Source organism: Trichoplusia ni, chromosome 20, assembly GCF_003590095.1.
Source record: "Trichoplusia ni isolate ovarian cell line Hi5 chromosome 20, tn1, whole genome shotgun sequence".
NCBI classification, from domain to species: Eukaryota; Metazoa; Arthropoda; class Insecta; order Lepidoptera; family Noctuidae; genus Trichoplusia; species Trichoplusia ni.
In genome coordinates this window covers 2,955,837-2,976,731 of record NC_039497.1, presented here as the reverse complement: position 1 = coordinate 2,976,731, position 20,895 = coordinate 2,955,837, and the positions used below count along the sequence as shown (strand labels likewise).

The 20,895-nt window shown below is 39.3% G+C and overlaps 1 protein-coding gene across 1 annotated transcript in view; it reads left to right on the top strand.

The window, feature by feature from the left end:
- The first annotated feature begins 404 nt into the window (after positions 1 to 404).
- The window catches only part of LOC113503944 (adenylate cyclase type 5-like), a 36,688-nt gene continuing 16,197 nt past the window's right edge, over positions 405 to 20,895 (top strand). The window contains exons 1-6 of the mRNA XM_026886088.1: positions 405 to 413; positions 2,494 to 2,678; positions 3,115 to 3,275; positions 4,557 to 4,677; positions 7,243 to 7,399; positions 8,433 to 8,585. Coding sequence (XP_026741889.1) covers positions 405 to 413; positions 2,494 to 2,678; positions 3,115 to 3,275; positions 4,557 to 4,677; positions 7,243 to 7,399; positions 8,433 to 8,585 — 786 coding nt within the window. The remainder of the gene's footprint in view (positions 414 to 2,493; positions 2,679 to 3,114; positions 3,276 to 4,556; positions 4,678 to 7,242; positions 7,400 to 8,432; positions 8,586 to 20,895) is intronic.

Sequence of the window (20,895 nt, the reverse complement as noted above, 5' to 3'; positions counted from 1 at the left end):
TACCTCGGTACTTGTAAGGCGAGAGAGTATTCAATACTTAAATTGTATGCAGTGACATTGGGTATTTGATTAAAAAAAGCCCGTCAATAGATTTACAAATAATACCGGATATGTTTTTGTTATTTTATCATGTAAATTAATAAATGAAGTTGATAGTATAAGTTGAAATTAAAGAGTTCTTCCGTGTTTCGGAAGGCACGTTAAACTGTGGGTCTCGGCTGTTATTCATACATCTCTGACAGTCGTTACAGATGTCTGACAACCAGTCTAAAAAACGGGTATCGTGTTGCCCTGGTAACTGGGTTGAGGAGGACAGATAGGCAGTTGCTCCTTGTGAAATACTGGTACTCAGCTGAAACCGGATAGACTGGAAGCCGATCCAACATAGTTAGAAAAAGGTTAAGATGATGATGGTAAAGAAATACATTAAAACTTACCGGCAAATAGAAATCTATTTCATGTATTACAGTCAACAAACCAATTGTGAAGAGCAAGTCCGAAAATAAATATAAGATCTACTCACTGTAACCATTTACCGAACTCAATCACTGTATTATTGACACGAATAAATAAGAGTATTTTCCTTCTCACTAAGATTGTGACACTCCATTACGAGACCGCTGACGTAGTGCGTGTTCATAACAGAGCAACGAAGTAAAGGAAAAGACACTTGATATATGCAAGCGTGTCGCTATTAGGCGGTGACGATCAACATGCAAACGTGTATAATTATAGTTGAAGTAAATAGTTTTTGAATACCAACGGCTCTTACACTAATTACCGATGATTCTTTAGGCACTAATACTGTTCAAATTGCTCGATTTGTTTAACTAATGTGACGTCACTAATAGAAACTGAAAGCCATTTCTCTACATTTGACGTTTTATATTCGCAACATCGCTAAAATGACGACTTTGTATGGTTATCAATCTTCGAATTGATGGACTGCACGAATAGCCGTGTGGTTAAAGTCACCATGTCAAAGCCACTGTGTGTGAAATATCGCAAGTTCGACCCCCGCGTTGGACAAACATTTGTGTGGTCCACGAATACTTGTCCTGAGTCTTGAATGTGTGTGCAACTCCACGCGACGCAAAGATTACATTCATAAGTGCAGGATTCGTTTAAAAACACGAATTTTATTGTATACTACTAGTGTAGAGGCACCTCCCTCCACTTGTCAATGTTCCGTGGCGTTAATGAATAGATTGGTCCTCAGATAAACCACGTACGTGACCTTTTCGTGTTTCATACTTTCCGAAAGTCTTCCGATCGAACTTACTTACGTCAAGTATCCGTCAGGGATGTTATGGCTATACCATTTCGGATACGAATATTCTAATATTAGATATCGGTTTCGATTTTAGTTCAGAGGTTGAAGGGTAAGCTACAATTGCACATGTTGTTTGATTGTAGGTTAAGCTACGTTTGATAAGGTCGGTCTGTGGATGAGAAACAATTGCTATGTCATGATGCGTTTTTAAGGCACGTTCAATTGAGTCAACTGGGTTGAGATCAAGATGGGCATGTGAAACACTGGTACTTAGCTACAGCTGGTTAGACTGGTGACCCTCTGATAAGGCTAGGCTGATGATGATGATTTTGGTTTAGGATATGAAATGGTTCCAGTTTAAATGCCTTTGTTTTGGATAGTTCCGATTGAGGGTATACTTTTGAAAGAACTATTGCTGTTAAATGCAATTTTAGTAGGCGTCTTGATTTACGACTCATACGAAATGTAGTCATTTAAAAATCGCGCCTATTCGAAATAATAAAAAAATGTAGCATCGATTCCAATTGCAGTTATAGATAATTTTGTAACTCAAATATCCGAAAGTTTCGGTAACGGTTACCAATCTTCGCGCACAACCCTCGTATACACGAAGCGATTTGTGTTTTATCCGTTTTCTCGTTACTACAGCATTAAAGGTAATCTGTTTGGTTAGGCGACACGGCGCGGGACAAGCAGCGCCGTGTTCCCCGTAATCACGTTTGCGTGATATCGTCGTGTCGTCACGCGGCGATGACGTCACGCGGCGGATAATCTCCGAGTCAGGCGAGCCTCGTCTACATTCACTGTTGAATGGAACTCGACGACAGCTGTTCCGATGAAGTGTCTTTTGTATTGCGAAAATGTTGCTTTTTATTCTGTTTGAATAGATGACAGAATGGCATTAATGTTTTAATGGTATACGTTTGTCTTAGCGTATTTTGTATTGTACCTCTTTAAAGCTCGATTGCCTGTATCCATTTTCATTATATTCTTTTCGTGGAGTCAGTTTTTAGAGCCTTGAATTATTTAGCTACCTATAGACACAGCCTCTTAGAATGAAAGATCGGAGGCCTTTGCCCTGTAGTAGGACAGTATAGATGTATTTTTTGACGCAGGCAGAAACTAATGATAGGAATATATTTACAGCCTTTTATTTTTCACTTTTTTTCCACGAATTGTTCCAGTAAATCCTGACCGGCATATATTTTCATTGTCCTCAGGTGGAAATGTTATACCAGCGTTACTTCCTACGCATGAACCAGACGAACATGACACACCTGCTCGGCTTGCTGCTGGCTGTGTCGGTGGGCCTCATGATCGTGCAGATACGCACGCTGCTCATCGCACAGAACTTCCTCACCAACTTCGAGCCGATAGTCAACGACACGTTCGTCGATCGATTCGAGTGAGTATTACACGTTACAGATATATTTGAATTAGCTCATTCATCTATAGAAGAAGAATTTGTACTTGTAAATTGCTATACTGACTAAACGCACCAGTTCTTGTTGCTTGCACCATCTAAGCCATCGAAGACACAGATTCCATTGACAATCCGAAGACAGACATTTTCAATTCTATTTATAACATTGAGTACTACGACAACATTTAATAAAATAAAAAACAATCCATAAAGTGGAAATAAAAAACTTTTTCGTAAAAAAAACCACCAATTAATTTTGCGTTTTATGAATTTTAACCACGACTCCTGTCATTGTGTAGCAAAACCTCACTACGAGGATTAGTTTCCTCGATCCTCGCATCAAGTACTGACTTATTATATAAGAAACTATACCGTATCCCATTCTAACATTGTTGTTTTCTATCTCTCCCTGCAACAGAGAATTCCCACATCTGACGTCTTATTACATAAACGGTACGCAACCGCGGTACTACGAGGACGCCGCCGCCATGCAGATGCGTCGCCTCTTCTACGAGAAGGAGCGCGTCGCGCACATCGTCAACATCATCATCCTCGGAATTACTGGCTTGGTGTACGCCTGTGAGTATCACTTATTTATTAAAAATCTCCCTTACATCCGTCATTACAGAAACTTAAAACTTTAATGCGATAGTGCGGTCTCTTAACAATCTATCATCTAATGTACCTATGTACATTTTAACTTGACTGCACGGATAGCTGAGTGGCATAGCTCACTAAAAAGAACGCACTGTGCACGCCCCGTGTCGCGAGTTTCGTCTCCGCGTAGGACAAGCGTTTTGTGTTTTATGTGATCCAAATATTAAAACCACAGTCACAAGGAAGAAGTGTCGTGAATAGGAATACTGTTTCCATCGAATACCCCAAGTGTGGTAGAATTTAGTTTGGAAGGCATTGCGTGAGAAATGTTTGCTTTTCGATCATGTAGAGATTGATGTACCTATAGCTCATTTACAAATTCATTTTTATTGCAGCTTAATAAATCGAAAAATACCCTACTGTGGAAAACTTTCACATCTATTCGAGTCCATTAATTAAACTGCTAAGCAACCGATCCGAAGTTCACTGACCGCTTATAATCAGTGCCTACACATAAAATCCTATTAGAACAAAATCCAGTAATAAGTAACATGACCGCTCACCAGAATTTCCGCATCATTACCCGCGCTTACCTTCGGGACTCCGCCCCGCCCGGCTGACGTATCGCTCCGACCTATTAATGTATTAGTTAATCGATGATCGTGTTCAAACTATTCCCAAATGTCAATGATCCGTCACAATCTGTTTCAAAAAAATGGAAAACGTGGTCTCCTGCCCAAGGGAGGTTTGTGATCTTGCCACTAGCTTTAAAACAAATAACGGGGACTAAATTGACGTCAGAAAAATTCCTGCCAGAAGCGCGGATCGAACCCGCAAACATCGCGTTCCCTGTGGTATTTGGTGACATGAACTATAACGGTGAGCTTTTAATGGCATTGGCAATAACCTATCTCATAGCAAAGACATATTGTATGTCCAACTTTAAAAATTAGTTAAATAAACTTTTCTTCATCATCATCATCATCTTGCGCAGCTATCCTCCCACTGCTGGGCATAGCCCTCCCATTTCTACGGGATGCAGCTAGCCTTATCTAGACTCGACCCGAGACCTTTACTATGTCATCGACCAACCTTGCTTGTTCTTATGGTATCAAAAATCATTTTGTTGTAAAAGCCATCGTCACATGAATAAAATAATTGTGTGAATCTATTTGACATCCTGTAACACCTGTTTCAGCTAAGCATCCGCACATTTAACCTAAGTATACGCTTGTTATAAAGGTGTGTTGTGTTTGTCCGCAGGCCTGCTGGCGTGCCTGAGCCGCCCGGCTATGAACGAGATCTATCTCCTCACCATCTCCTACGTGGTGCTCGTCACCTTCCTGCTCATCGAGCTGGCCCTAGCTGGCACCTCGGTGTTGCGGTAACTATACTTCTATTATAACTTTAAAAAGTTTCATGCCTATCCAGGTCTAGTGCACTAAGTGTCTAGTATTTAGTGAACCTGATTGCTATACTGGAGGTCGTGGGTTCGAATCCCACCCAGGACAAATATTTGTGTAATGAGTATGATCATTTGTTCTGTGTCTGGGGGTATGTATGTTTACCAGTTGTCTAGTTGTCATAAGCTTTGCTTAGTTTGAGACTAGATGGCGTTATGTGAAAGTTGTGAATTTTTTTCTTGCCGAACCCAAGTATAATACTTTGTGCTGGCATGACATTTGAATCCGTCTCCGTAACGAGACTTGTTCGATTCGAATTCTTCGATACTACTTTCATGTATCAAAGAAATATGAAAATGAAATGTTGATATTTTTATTTGACATCAAAACTTACGTACAATCCTCCGTTTCCTCTCCACACTAGACTTCTTACTTGCCATTGAAACTTTCCTCGCGGGACCGAGCTCGTTCGACAATGGCCGTGTATGGCGGCAGTCGCGAGTTGTTGTGCGCCTTTGCGCAACTTTTCGACAACTGCAAACAGAGTCACCAAAGAGAACATCACAGTAACTGAAACTTCATAAGTGGAAGCGAGACGGTGCCACGCCTTTTGTAGAGCGCCATCCCGCTCCCACATTGCTAAGAGTACTGCTGTAAGAGTTCGCAGTACAGGTGCCTCGTGCGGAGTAACTTGCCTTCAATTGAAATTAAAACTTTCTCTCAAACAAACCGCAAAGCAAGGGTCCATTTTGTTTACACCAGATTTTGAGAACTGTTTCACAAATGTTGCCGACAACTTCGGAAATACATTTTAGTTTGCAAGTTTAAAGGTAGACGTGTTTAAAAAGTTGAAATTAATTTTTGGTAACAATTGTAACTCTTTTATGGAACAACTGACCCATTCCCTTTTTGCTAAGAGCAGGAAAACATACGCTAGCTTTCAACTCGTTGATATTATGTATATATCTTTCAATAAGTAATTTGTCAGAAATAATCGTACAACTGACGCTATCAATTGCTATCGCATTGTAATACTTATAAGCTGCTGCTGTTCCTTAAATTGCCAAGCTATCAGACGGTGACATCGTTTACCGGCTATTATCAAACGTTACTAAGCTAATTCTCGGGCAATTTTCGGTCGAATTCGGTAGTCTTAAAGGTGTCATTGTTTCGTCTTTAACGCCGGGCGGCCGGCGCTCTCAAATGAGACTAAATGGGGTATAGAGGTGCGGGGAGGGGGGTCAAGGGGGGGGGGGGGGGGGTTTACGAGCCCCGGAAAGTGGTCGTTCGCGGTAATGCTACGAGCTTGAGAGCCGGAAGGTGTCGACGTACTGTCTTGATTGTGTACCAGACCTTAAATACACACAATTATTGTGGCTACTCTCTGTTTAGTCAGCATTGAGTTAGATGATATTTTTGTGGCAGTAAAATTAAGCGTTAGCTGAATTTAATGGGTCTGAACTACATCTAATATAGCCAAGGAACTCGATCAATAATAGGCATATCATATGATCATATCATATGTTTATTACACAAAAGTCCTTCTATAGTAAAATCTATAATAAAGATAATCTATCGAGCCTAATCAAGTGTGTTTAATTGACTGCCAAATAGGTTCAAAACGATTTGTCAGATCTCTCTTAATTATAAACAAAACAAGAAATATCAGCACTCAATTTATTTCTAAACACAAAAAATATAAAGTAATTTCAAATTCTTGGCAAAAAAAAACATCGGTAGCTCAGTTGCCATTTCAAATGCTTGGCCAAAAACCTCGGTAGCTCAGTTGGTAAAGCCACTGGCGCCTGTAACAAGAAACGCATTTTGCAGTCTTGTCTGAGGTTTGAATTTTTTCATTGAAACTATTGAGTATTTAACAAGAAATCTGGTCGATAAAGAAACTCCTTTTTCCAAGTCAGTATAAATTTAAAACGCTCCTATATTATTGAAGTGTTGAAACGTTTACCCGTCCTACGAGAGTCCGGTACTCGAGCGAGACCCTCCCGGACATTACGGTGTCTAGACTGGACCCTCCCGAAACTATTACACAGACACTAGCAACAGTTTAGCTCAGAAACTATTTGGGAGAGTGTCTGTTTGTAGTCGTAGTTTGTTTTCGAATGAAGTGTTCAAGTGAACATTGTCGCTATATTTTCTGTTAAAGTATGCAGTGAGCGAAAGTTTTGCCGTAAAGAAAGTGAGAGATGAGATCGGCTTGCATAAAATAAGGCCATACAGTGGGTAATGGGTGTTTCTTCGTGTATGGTATTTTTGAGCATTGATCGAAGTCTCTACTCATATAAAATACGTATCCTAAAGTAATTTTCCCACATTCAAAAGTTAAGATTTCTTTCTTACGAGGTTTAAAAAGTGTCTTCGGTATACCTAGAGTTTTTAAATAAAATTAACAAACAAAAGTGAAAATAGAGCCTTAGAGTCATGAAACCTTATAAAAAGCTAGTATGCATGCAAAACATATGTTTCATCATCCCTTTACCTTAGCATGCTGCTGAAATGTTATATCCTATTTTATTGTCTACGTATAGATCCCTGAGCATCAGCGCGGGAGCCTGCGCCCTGTTCACGTACGCGACGTACGCGACGCTGCCGGTGCGCCTGCACGAGGCGACCGTCGGCGGCGTCGCGCTCGGCGCCGTCAACATCGGCGCGCACCTCGTGCTCGACAAGACCACCGATGTCGTAGTGAGTACATAAGCACAAACATATACAATGACTACTGCACGGATATCCAAGTGGTTGAGGCCAAAAAGCAAGTGTGAGCGACGTTTCGCGGTTTCGATCCCCCCGAAGGACAAGCATTTGTGTGATCCACGAATGCTTGTTCTGAGTCTGGGTGTCTTTGTGAATATGACTAGAACGTTTGTGTTATCTACTGCGATACAAGGATTGATTTACTCAATAAGGTAGTCGATTTTAAAAATGGCTACGTGAGTAGCCCGTTGGCATCGATAATTGGCACGTCTATGTTTTATGGTATAAGATACCGATATTGTGTTCTACAAAATATCTTATTTATTAAAACCTCGATCATCTGAGTCATTTTGATGCAAAGCTATCGACTGACTATACATTGTTTTGCATATATTTACAATCATTGCCACTATTGGTACTGTCATCAGTGTGCAACCCGACCTTAAAAAGCGTCTCTGTTCTAAAACAGCAACTGTCGCACTAAAATACCCGAAACAGCTGCAGCAGAGCCACTGCTAGGCAAAGGCCTCGCCTACATCTCTCCACGATTCTCATAGCACCTATATAAGACAATTTCCACTCAGATTCAAACGCGACCTACTATCACAGTGCCCCAGTCAGTTTTACTCGCAATCGTTACCGCTTAACGACAGCACCTTCACATTAACTCCCGCAGAAGGTTTACTACGACTTTACTGCTTCATTGGACCTTGTTACAGCTTTACAACGCCTGCCTTTTAATTGTTGACGACCCCTTTAGCAAATTATTGGTGCTTATTTTTAGAATTTTGAATGAATCGTGATTCGTTAATGAGCGCAATTAAGACTTGCCAGTCAAAACGATTGCGGAAGACAAAATACGTGTAAGATAAAGAGTAAAACGATTGCAAAATTGACACAATTATTGTAGCTTCCAATTAGCAATTTATCAGCGACAGTAGTTGCTTCTTATTAATGAATTAAAAATTCAACTTTTAAGTAATTTTGCTGTGACAACAGCCCTTACATTCCGTCTGTATTCCAGCAAATCTACTGCACCATGGCTGCTCTGCTGGTGTGCAACATCGCTGGCATCATGACCCACCACCCGCGCGAGCTGGCGCAGCGCCGCGCCTTCCTGGAGACGCGCGACTGCGTCGAGGCTCGCCTCGTCACCCAGCGCGAGAACCAGCAGCAGGTCAGTACTGGGATCCCGAGGCCGGTGTATGAAGGATTGCAACGCATTGCCATACACCGACACAAAAACGCGGATGACGTAGCACGCCGGTTCAGGTTTAGTCAGTAAAAGTCTGACACTACCCATTTCCTCCCCCAAGTGGTGTCCATGAGAATTCCTCTGGAATGGAGTTGAATGGGATGGGTTCGATGGTATATAATTTGAAGGACAGTTTGTTTTCGTTCCTTTTCCCAACTATTGTGGGGTCAGCTTCCAATCTAACCGGATTCAGCTAAGTACCAGTGTTTTACAATAAGCGATTGCCTATCTGACCTCCTCAAACAAGTTACCTCAAACCAGTTTGAAAAGAGATTTTTATGGTCAACCTTTTCATTATAGGTACATGTTAAAAAATAAGAAAATTGTGTCGAAGTCTATAGCTAGCTATCGTATGTTCAGCAAACTGCACTAGAGTTAACAAAGTTATAATAAAAAAAAATTGTCGAACACCTTACTGCATTAGAAAAATAACGTATGGTTTGCGCTCGTTAACTAAAGACACTCGTACGCCTACCTCATGCGTATACTGCGTCAAGTTATCGCTTAGAATTCTACTCTCTTTATACACACAACCACGCAAGTTCGACACTAAACATCCACGAAAATAAACCTAACTGCCTTGTAATAGAGGCGTTGGGAATGAAAAGAGGTTGACTGGTGTGAGAGTTTATACGGTAGGATGGGTTGTGGGTACTGCGCTCGCTTTCGTGTGCACCGAGCGTAGACGATCGCGGCTCGGCGTGCCACGGTGACTTACTTGAATGAAAGGAATATGTTTTTTTATTCTAACGTGCGCATAAGACGAGGATTAAAAAATTATAATTTCCTCGAGTCAAAAACCTAGTTTTTTTTTAAATGGAAGATAAGTCGTTTTGGATAAACATTTAAGGGCCTGTATTGTTTGGACATGACCATTTATTATTTTGTACGTGGCAATTCGGTTATGCCATCTTATGTTTAAAGAAAAGAAAAAGAAATGGTTTAGAAGAAATTAGGAAACAGATAGTTTATAGCCAGAATTAATACATAAGATAGCTTTTATCCCGATTTTATGTCCCGTTCGATCATTTTGAGTCTAGTCTGAGAATAATCACGTAAGTCAGTTAAACTTTGGATAATTAACATTAGTATTCGCAGATCGAACCTGCACCCTCGCGAATACGAATCAATTAATTCATCCACAATGACACGGTTCCTATCCCAGACATCGCTCTGATCGCATTGTTCCGTTTGTACTAATTACTAGACTGTTTTAATTAAATCTCAGCTGTCTTCTGAGCGGAACCCGCTCTGTATCTGAATAGGAGCTTATTAGTTCACATTGTTTCAACTAACACTAAGGCTGCGTTTTCACCGGAGATGAGCGAAGACGCGTAGCGAGGGATATGTTTGTAAAGGACTAAAATAATTTATAGATTAAAAATATCTAAATACCTACGTTTTTTATAGTCAAATTTTGACAGAAAATTGCTTTGTCATCGGGTTTGAAGCTGGCCTGAATTTTTCAGCCCGCTAGCTTATTGAGAGGTGCCTCAACAATCCAACCGGAACGACAAACAAACATACAAACAAGAAAGTGAGTTTATCAAAACCTCGCCTCGGTCAGCATAGCTCTGGGCGGATAAGGCTCAGTTGACATCCTCGCACGACCCGTCTGGTGCGCTGTCTAAAACGTATTTATTATAATCTAGCTTCTAATAAAGTCATTTTAAATTTCGAGTAAAGCTATTTCTGTTTCAGATTTATTACGTTTTATTATTATTTTATTTCTCGAAAGTTTCTTGCTATTTTTAATATAGTGCCAACAGAGGAATCTAGGAATTTGCCACCTTTTTTTGTTCTGATCTCATGGACCGTGATATTAAGACAGTTGAAATTTACAGATGAAGTACGCAGTAAGCTGTTACTGCTTTAAAAATAGAAGATAAAATAGAAATAAACTTCATCATACAGCGCTATCCATCACACAAGTCGACAGACTCATCTGGGTGTCTGAAATCTCACAAAACGCAACTTTCATCCAACGCCATCTAGTATCAAACTAAACGAAGCTTGTATTATGAGTACCAAACAACTGTTAAAAATAATTATAAAGTTCTTAATTTAAAATAATAATTCGGATAAATTACATCCGTATTCAGACAAAATGATCGTGCTCATCAAACATTTGTTCTGGGTGGGAATTGGATGCGCGACCTCCGGTATAGCAGTCAGGGTTAATAACCAAGCCAAGCAAGAGAAAGGCAAAAAGACTGCTCAGAACTTTCAATAAACCAATAGAAAAAACAAACAAAGACAAGATGAAAAGAAAACAAAAAAATCTTAGAAAATGTCAAGTCATTTTTCTCGGCGATTAAAAAACAAACAGCACCGGTGAGCGCGCTACATCATATCCGCGACGGCACACGTAATATCCGGCGCGAGGCGCGCGCCTGTGACCCCGTGCCCTGCTTCAATGGGAACTGGGGCTTAGCGAAATGGGAATGGGAAATCTTGAACCATCCCAATAGGCAAGTGTGGTGCTCCTATGCAAACTGTGTCCTTTTTACTTGGGTAGCGACTAGCCCGCCACACATGCCCCTCATTGTAACTCCTGTATGCCAGGCTCTACAATGAGACCAACGAAAATCACCGAAACACTTAAGTTCGGTGTGTCCCACATGAAACAATTGACTGCCTTGGAGCTCGCAGAAGAAATCAGAAGTATTCCAAAGGAGCAGTTGACCCTGATATGTGACTGACTAGTCGCTTGTAGGCTAGTGATTTGGTCTGCTCACCTTAAATATTACCACAGCAGCCGATAGATGTCTTATTGCTGAGCAAAAGGCTTCCTCCCAAATAAGGCAAATTTGGCTAAGCGATTTCAGATTCCAATATTTGGAGTTTAAGTTTCCTCACAATATTTTCCTTCACCGTTTTGTCAGTGGTGAATGCATCAGATTGAAATTTTATTTTGAAATTCAAAAAATAAAATTTTGCCTGCGTCTTAGTCCAAACAGCATCTCGTATTTACAAAGCCATACTTACCCATATATCCATTGTGCCACATTCCACTTGGAGTTATAAGACAGTATGTTTACTTGAACCAGCCAGTGTGCCAGTTATTCCATTAAAATTCAACAGTAGCTATTGCCTGCGACTTAACCGGCGTGGCTGCATACCTACTGCTGTCTCTACAGAATTTTATTGAATCTGGTGCAGGCGTTTGAATATGAACATCTTGCAAACATACACATGCATTGTTAAACTTTGCGTGTATTAGTGTGATTGTTTATCTCAGAAACTACTGAAAGCTAGGTTTTCAGTATCTTGGCAAAGAGTTACACAATCTGCATGCAAACAGTACACTTAAAAACCAAAAAAAACGTGTCTCAGCTTCACGAATATTCAAGTCACATGAACAAAGAAACCGAGCCTCAGAACAGGCGTTTGTGGATCACACAATTGCTTGTACTACGCAGGAACCGTGCCGGAACCATGTCACGCCGATGACCATTAGGCTATCCATCCCTCTTTACACAAGTGTATTTTTCTCTTAAAATAAAAATCTATTTTCTTTAGTACTAAAATCATTTTCCAATTGAAAACTGGCTGACGTAAGCCTGATCCAACCCAAAAATTTAGAACGCCTAAAGAAATCCCAGTCATTTCAATAAGCAACTACCTACTTGACTTATGTCGCTTAGCATTCAATTAGCATTAACGAGTTTAGCAATATGACTCGTCCAGACGGCTGGAGGGTCGAGAAGGAACCGTTCTAACTGTTACAAATGTATGAAGTGGAACAACCTGTTGACTACAATGGCCACAGCGCGGCGTCCTCGCGGTCTGTACTGACTCGTAAGGGGGACGTTCCACTAACTAAGATTTTGTTGTATCTCGGTAAATGTATGAATCTGTGAATGTGTCTTGTCTTTTGACTCAAATGTGAGAAGATGATGGAGTTTGGGATTTGGATCTGTAAGGTTTTAAGCATTTAGACATTTTTTGAAGAGTTTCCAAGTCTTTGCCGTCAAAACCACTAGACAAATTAAGACGAAACTTGGTACAGGTAGTTTATAACCAGGATTAATGCATTGGGCAGGTTTTTATTCCGATATACTTTTATAAGGTTTTTTTATTTTAGCCGCTAGTCATGTCATAAAGATTTTTTCATAGGTTCACGTTGAACTATAGCCATCTGTGATCGCTTACCTACCGAACATAACTTGTATTCAGTTGCTGTGCTCTCATCATTACGTGCGAAGCTCTAGGAAACTTTGCTTTGAAATGATCATCACGCGTGTAGAGTTTTCTAAATTGAGATTTTTTTGACTTAAAATCCTCGAAAATGTTCGCCGTTCGCCGCAGTGGAAATCCCCCTTAACCCCGGCTCCGTTTAGACAAAGGATGTATTGTTTGTCCGTCCGCCGCGTACACTCGCAGGACCAGCTGACAGGACGGCGTGACGTCACGGTGTCATCGCGTCTCGCTTACATACTGTCTCGGGAGGATGTTGAGCTCGGATAGGTCAGCTGAGGTCAGATGTGAAATGGTTATGCGTTGTTGAGGTTTCTTGTATTATAAATGGTAATTGGAATTCTTGACTATAGTGAATGGTAAGAATGTATATTTCTGTAAATCGTTAATGTTGTCGCCCCATATTTTTTTTAAGGAACAAAAAGATTTAACCGTCTTCAATTAATAAAATCTTTTTTTATGGAGTCAACTTAGAGATATTTTAGGTTCAATGAAATCATGTGAAAAAAACATAATTAAGCAGATAGATGAATTGAGAACCACTTCCTTTTTGTAGGCGGTTGAAAGAAAATGAATTTTAGAAGAGATTATTATTATGTAAAGTCGACTTATTATGGTAAAATATTAAATTTGCTTACCGTAAATGATATTATAATAAAATCATGGTTAAATTAAATTGCGATAACTGGAAAAACACACAAGCCTCGAAGCTCGAAAGTTATCATTAAACCAAATTAAGTGTCCTTCGGTTAACCACGAAATTACCAGGAAATGAAGTGAAATGAAATAGGTACCTGTCATTCGATCCCATAAAAAATCATCAAGTTTGCTCAGTAGTTTTCTATTTAAAGTCGGTTGAATACTTTTGTTGTTAAAACAATACTATGGCTTGAATACCTACATAAGTAGAGTTATCTAAACTAGTTCGTTCGCTTTGTGTGTATAATAGCGGCGGTGTGGTGTAACTTGTTGCAGCTCTCGTAATGAGACAAGTTGCGTCCTGTCAGCCGCGGGCGTGTTGTGACAAGTCGCGAGCGACCGCAGCGTCACACGCGTTGGTCTGGGATTAGGGATGGTGGGGATAGGATAATTATGTGGTTTCATGAATATTATGTGTTACCTAATATTATTATTTTTATTTTTAGTATAGAGTTTTTTTTATTGTATTATCCGTGTACTTGTTTTGTAGATCAGGTTCCCAATTATTGTAAAACCTTTGGCGTAATTAAAGCCTTTCTGTTTTAACCAGAACAATAATTAAAAATGATTCTATTTTGTCGAAAACGGAAATTGGTGAAGTATAAATTAAAATATAAATTATTTTTGTTTGTTTGCAAAAAATAACGGTCTAGCTATTACCTACGGCTCATAAGATACAACCTGGGCACTGCTATTTAAAACGGCCGATGAATGAATGGCAGATGGATTAAATTTGAAATTATTCTTATTTTCTTAAGCATTTTGTCAATACGATAGTTGGAAATACATTGTATTGACACTGAGTGTGCCGTCCCGTACTGAATTTCCAATTATTTTGTAGGAAAAAATACAAAAAAGGTAAATTTAAGCCAATTTTCATTCATTCATCGGTCATTGTAAATTTTATAGCAGAATTGAGGCCCTGGTGGATAGATGGACGGAAAGATAGGCAGCGGCTCCACAGTATAATTTTAACAGAACTATAGTTGACTAGCTGCTCCCCGCAGGCCTGCTCACTACAATCTGCACAAGAATCCTGCTTATGAACTGCCTGTGTACCAAGATTCGTATAAGTATTGCAGTTTACTTTCAGTATTTTTGGCTTGAAAAAGAAACAAATATCCATATATAGAAACTTTCGCTATAACATAACCAGCTTATACTAAAACTATCAAATTCGGCCACAATAAATCTTCGACCAAAAAGGACCAATTTTCGTTCGTACTTCATTTCGGGTGTTTGCCAAACTCACTTGGGTAACAATCACGCCGGCCAATCTAATTAATCCTAAGACGATTTATATTGCTAAGCTCAACTGTAGCCCGAGTATTAAGCTTGTCTATAGAGTTGGGGATAAACGATCTGTTTAGACGGCTCGGACCGAAGGACCACAGATATCGCACGATGTAATAATATACAGCTGCCAATGTTGGTTTAGTGGTAAGTAGCCCTGACTGCTATACCACAGGTCGTGCGTTCGATTCCCATAAATATTTTTTGTGATAAGTACGATATGTTTTTTCTTCGTCTGTATGTTTATCAGTTGTCTAGTACTCATAATACAAGCTTTGCTTAGTTTGAGATTAGATGGCGTTGTAAGAAATTTGTGGAATATTAAACCGTACTCACGAGCTGTCCCAGAAAAAGTTGTTTTGTCATAAAAGTTTGGTGGTAAAAAATTAAATGTTGTCCGATTGTCAGAAAATTTCATAAGAATCCAGAACTCTGACCAGTTCAATTGCGTACACCGTGACACGAAAATCCCACGCTTACGCTTTCACGTGTAAACCACTGAACTGATTTTAATGAAATTTGGTACAGATATAGAGTTGACCTTGAGAAAGAACGTAGGATAGTTTTTAACCCGGACTTTTGAAGAGTTCTCTTGGAAACGCGATATAACCGACCTCGACGCGGGCGAAGCCGCGGGCGAATAGTTGTATATAATAGAAGATATTTTGTCGATGCAATATACACCTTGTATAAACAGACCTCCGGCCATATTTTACTTCGTGTTTCGCTGCATCGAAGTTAAACACTCTGTCCAGGGAAGCCGCCGTCAAAATGGATATCGGTTGACCGTGCAGAATTAATATAAGCCGGTCGTTCCAATACAGGCAGTACTTATACAAGTAGATTATGACGGTCCTCGACTAAGTTTGTAGTCGCAGTAGCCATGTTTGAAATATAACTATCGGGCTCTGTTTAAATATAGGTTTAGGATTCCGTGCTCGATGGGTAAAAATGGACCCTGGCTATGTATGTGTGTTTATTGTAGGTTGACAAATAAATAATGAGGTTAAGCGTCGCTTAGTACGGTTTGTAGATTTGAAGGGTGAACAAATTTTTTTGTCTTGATTCTTTTTGGATGGATCCCTCAATAACTTTGCGATTTTGACTAGTTTTTGACCCGGTTTGTTTTATAAGATGCATATAGTTAGAGAATTTTTAATTAATAATTAATTAACGTGTGAATAATGTATAATTTCGCCGCGCAGTCCGCAGGTCTACTACAAACACTAGAAACTACACTACAAATATTAATTTACAAAGTTCACAATTTAAACTTGAAATAACTCGTGAATTCACAAAACACTCTCTGTGTATTAATCTTAATTAAATCTGGCGGACTTCTGTACTTTGTCGAGAACTCGTTCGTATCGATCGAAACAACATACATTGATGCTTTATTGTGTACAATAAACTTTTGTTAGTATAGTCGGGGGGCAATGAAGCGCGTGCCGAGTCGCTGCCACGTGTTCGCCTAAGCTGTTGATTGTTTAACAATGTAGTTTGGTTTCGTTTGAGGTTTGACTGGAGTCAACAGATTCGTAGTTTCGCCCGCAGTACGTTGAACGCAACATTCTGGGAGAAACAGGAACAAATTCCTAGCACTAGGTACTAATAGTAATAGGTATTCCACAAAGGAAGTCGAAAGGTCAATTTTCAATCGCAGTCAAAGGATGGAAGTTTTCTTCTTCTCGTAAGACATTTTGAAATGCAAGACGAATGTATTGAGTCGCGCAAAGCTTACAGACTCTCCCGTCGACAACATTATTGTGTAGAGAAGACAAATTTTACGTTTGAGACATTGAATATTAAATTTCTAGTGTATTTCGAGTATGTATATGAATTGTGTGTTTACATATGCCTGTTGTATTCTGAAAACCACTCTTCTGTAACGGCATTTAATTATGAATTATAGCAGTATTAAACCATCTGCAACAAAACAATATCTCATTTAAAAAGCTTTTGACGAGTCTTTAAAAAGTTCAGTTGACTAATTTGTAACAATCGGTAAATCGTTTTACGTTTTTGATTAAGAATTTTATCAATGTGTCTTTGGTGAGTTTAACAAATATTACACGGTACCAGGCACCGACTAAGAATGTTTTGGTTCGTACAAATGCTTGTCCTTCGCAGGATCGCAATAGCGACACATCGCGCACAGAGGGTTTCTGCATATTCACCGACAATTGATTATCTTTATATTTTAAATCCAAAATCTTGCCCAAATAATATATTTCTAACCACAGCCACTTGTCATCGAATTAATTCGATTTCCTCTCTCCAAGACCTCGTCTAAGACAGCCTAACCAGCATCCTAATTACTCGTAATGAAACACGGCCCTGGATTAGTGACGGCGGTCCATCAGTCGCTACATTATGCAGGACTCTGCTCCCCATGCTAATGCCAGCTTTACGCGCGCGCTCGTTGCTCCTACTAATTGGGCGGAGGCGGTTACATCCAGTTATGTTGGAGTCTGAGGTAATACGATGTAGGTACTGGGAATTATAATTAACTAGCTGTTGAATCTCGGTTATAGCTGCAAAATCATTAGCATCCTTCCCGAAGTTTTATAAGTAGTCAATATACAACATACATTGCTATTTCTTGTAAAATACTATAAATGCTTAAGTTAACATTGCTAGGAATTCTAACCAACAAATATTTGTAAAGTAACTCTTGCCCGCTATTCCATCCGTAGATATCAGTTTAGCGAGCGCGGTGGTTCCCGTTTCCGTGGAAATTGCGGAATTAAATGTGGCCTTGATTTCGCCCCCCTCTAATTCTTACCTTCCCATATATTTTTTAAGTTTTGAAACTTCTGTGGACCTTAAGGAACATATGTACATAAAAATACTTAACCGCTTTATTATGAAAAAAAAATATATTTATGCTCTCACCAACATTCATATTTTTAATAATAAATAAAAAATATGTCATATTGGGTGGGGTTAATGTATATTAATTGGATTAATTAAGAGCTTAATTGTGGACTTGTAAGCTGTGTAATGGATTGCAATAACCGGCTTAATGAAGCCTGTATTGCTCATCCGATGCTATCGACGCAATTATTGCAATTAACGAAACAATCGGATTTGGCGAAGCCCTCTGTGAAACTGGATCATAACTGATGCCAAATCATTATGATATGGGTGTGGTTACTTGATAGAGAAGAGAAGAGTGCTAAATAAGCTCAAACTGAAAAGCCAACATCTAATATAAAAAAAAAATCATGTTAATGTGTACGTAGTCGAACTCCTCCGAAACGTCTTGACTGATTCTCATGAAATTTTGTGTGCGTATTGGGAAGGTCTGAGAGTATTACAAAATCAATTTTTCATACTTCTTTTTTTTGTTATTCCCTTGAACTAATTGTGTGGCAAAACAACGTTTTCTTCATCAGACGTCAATGTTTTCTATGTCTTCTGTTAGAATCCTTCTATTACTGCACCTAATACTGGCTTACTTATGAAGTATTTTTTTTATTGGTACATTTATTACCTATTTATTATTCTTTATTAAGTATTTATCTATTTCACTCTCTACAATACATATTCATGTCTTGTATCGGCTCGTTCCTGTCATTTGATCTTACTTAGAGTCAAAAAGAAATGAGGTGGAAGGCGAGGGAGGGGCGGGAAGGAGGGGGGGGGTGAAGTGCCGCTCTCAATCCAATTGTAATAATTACATTCTTCGCGTTACCTTTTCATGAGCCCATGAGCATTAGCGAACGGCTCTCGAGCCATTGAATAATATATGAGCGAAGATTACACAGAAACAGCTACTCAAATTATATTTCTTAACATTAACGAAGATTTGATCGCGAAACGCTCAAAGAGAAAAATAAATTAATACGTCCGCCTCTCGGCTGCTAATTTACGTATTCAAACAACATCGCATTAAACATTCCAAATAATATTAAAATGACGAGCCTGTGTAGGCGATGGATGCGTGTTTTTGCTGAGTCAGGTTGGAAGGTTTCAGGAAGTACTAGAATCGGTTTTTTGGCCGAAAGTTTCATGTGAAGACCGTTGAAACTATTTGCCACTTTTATAATTTTAATGAGGTAAAATAACACTGAATAGTGTTCCGAGATGGATACGTTTGTATCGAACTAGTCATTCTTGGCTCATGTGAGAGGCAAGTGGAACAAGTGCGTCAAGAGTGGGGAGAATCTTTAACCGGCTGGGAGGATTAACAAAAGAAATTCGACAGAGTTTACATCATGTATATCATTCCGTATTGATTTTTCACAACACACCATCGCACTCTCCTCTCTTTATATTCTTGTCAGTCATGGGCATTATACACATCAGACGCCATCCTCCTACGACGACATTAACTTAAGTATATATTTGTCATAATATTCAATTTAGTTCGGCCACAATTAGATCTATTCGCCATTGACATTTAAAAATGTAACAAAGTATCTTGCTCCTTAATAAATAATTATGAAATATAACTGAAATTATTTTAATACTAATTCAAAACTATTCGCTCGAGAGAGCTCTGCAAACTCGCAAATGGACGGGAACTCGAGTAATTCTGATTAAGTTTCCAGAATGCACTCGGAGTCCTTACACCGCCCACTCGGCTGTGTGGCCTCGTTTACTGCAGAGGAAATATAAATGTTTATTTTCTTATTTCCCCTGACAATGTTCTCGCAGGCGGACACGTGTAACCGTTCTGTCGTCGACGATACTCCGTTGTGAGCTCAATATCCTTTCTCCAATACAAAGTTACTAATTTCCTCTAGGATACGGGAATAAAAGGAATTAATCAGAATTCCCGTGAACATGTTGCCCGTTACAACAAAGGACGTGGGGCGCGGATCAAACGTTATTATATTTTATAAGATCCAATTTAGACGCGGCGGAAAAAATGTACACAGAATTATTTAGTGGATATTCCGTAGATACGATTCTAGCTTCAAGGAATTTAATCCTTGTTTAGCGAGGGCTTTTGACGAACACTCAATTCTTATACACGAGGGACATCCGGATTTAGAACAGCCACTTGTAGATCACACGAATGAGTTTGTTTCATACGGGGATGGAACATTTCCGAGCAGTGACGTAGTATTTCTAAAAATCAAACGTTTCTATAAACTATACAGGTACTATAAAATACCAATTTTTAATTTTACGTACTGTCAAAATAAATGTAATTTAATGACTTAATTTTGGACGCCAAAACATTTAAAAGAGACCATATAAAATTAAAATCTTTTCATTTTATATGGCCGTCGCAATTAATGACAGAAATCTTCGTGGAAGTCTGTCCGTTTTCCCGTTCAGAAGCGATGCTTACAACAAACTAATATATACGAGCTGTTATACTTTATGCGGTGGGAGTTCACTTCTAGTTAGTTAAAGTTGCGGAAGAAACGCAGTCGCCGAGTTAACTCCGCGCGACGGAGCGCGAAACGCAACGTCTCGGGAACGCGACGTCGAGGCAGATGCAGGGCTTAGCTTGAATTTAAACGTGTACTACAAGTGTCGTTCTCTTCAATTTATAATTGGACTTAATACTAAATACTCGGGTGAGAAAAAGTGCCACTACAAATAGGAACTGTAGATTGATTAATTTGTCACCTTTAATAGGAATTAGTAAGTTATGTATTGACCAAAATGTATAATGACATATATAAAAAAACTGTTTAGTCGTATTCTTTAATAACGATTCTCGTATGACGTCACTTACCAGTACGCTCTTAGCTAGCAAGTGATGTTATTAACCCCACCACCATACATTTCGGCATCCTTTTTTTATTTCTTTTTTTGTTAATACGGGGGATTCCTCATGGACACCCACTTGTCGAGGGAGGAAGTGAGTAGTGTCAGTCTTTACTGACTAAACCTTAAACGCCGTGCTACGTCATCTGCGTTTTTGTTTCGGTGTATGACAATGCGTTGCAATATTTCATACACACATTTTAGCATCTTAAGGGATTTATTGCTAACTTCTTAATGATGTAATAAAATGAAATTTATCTGTCTGTCCTCGTGCAAAGCTTAAGTCTAACATTACTAACGTATGCTGTTC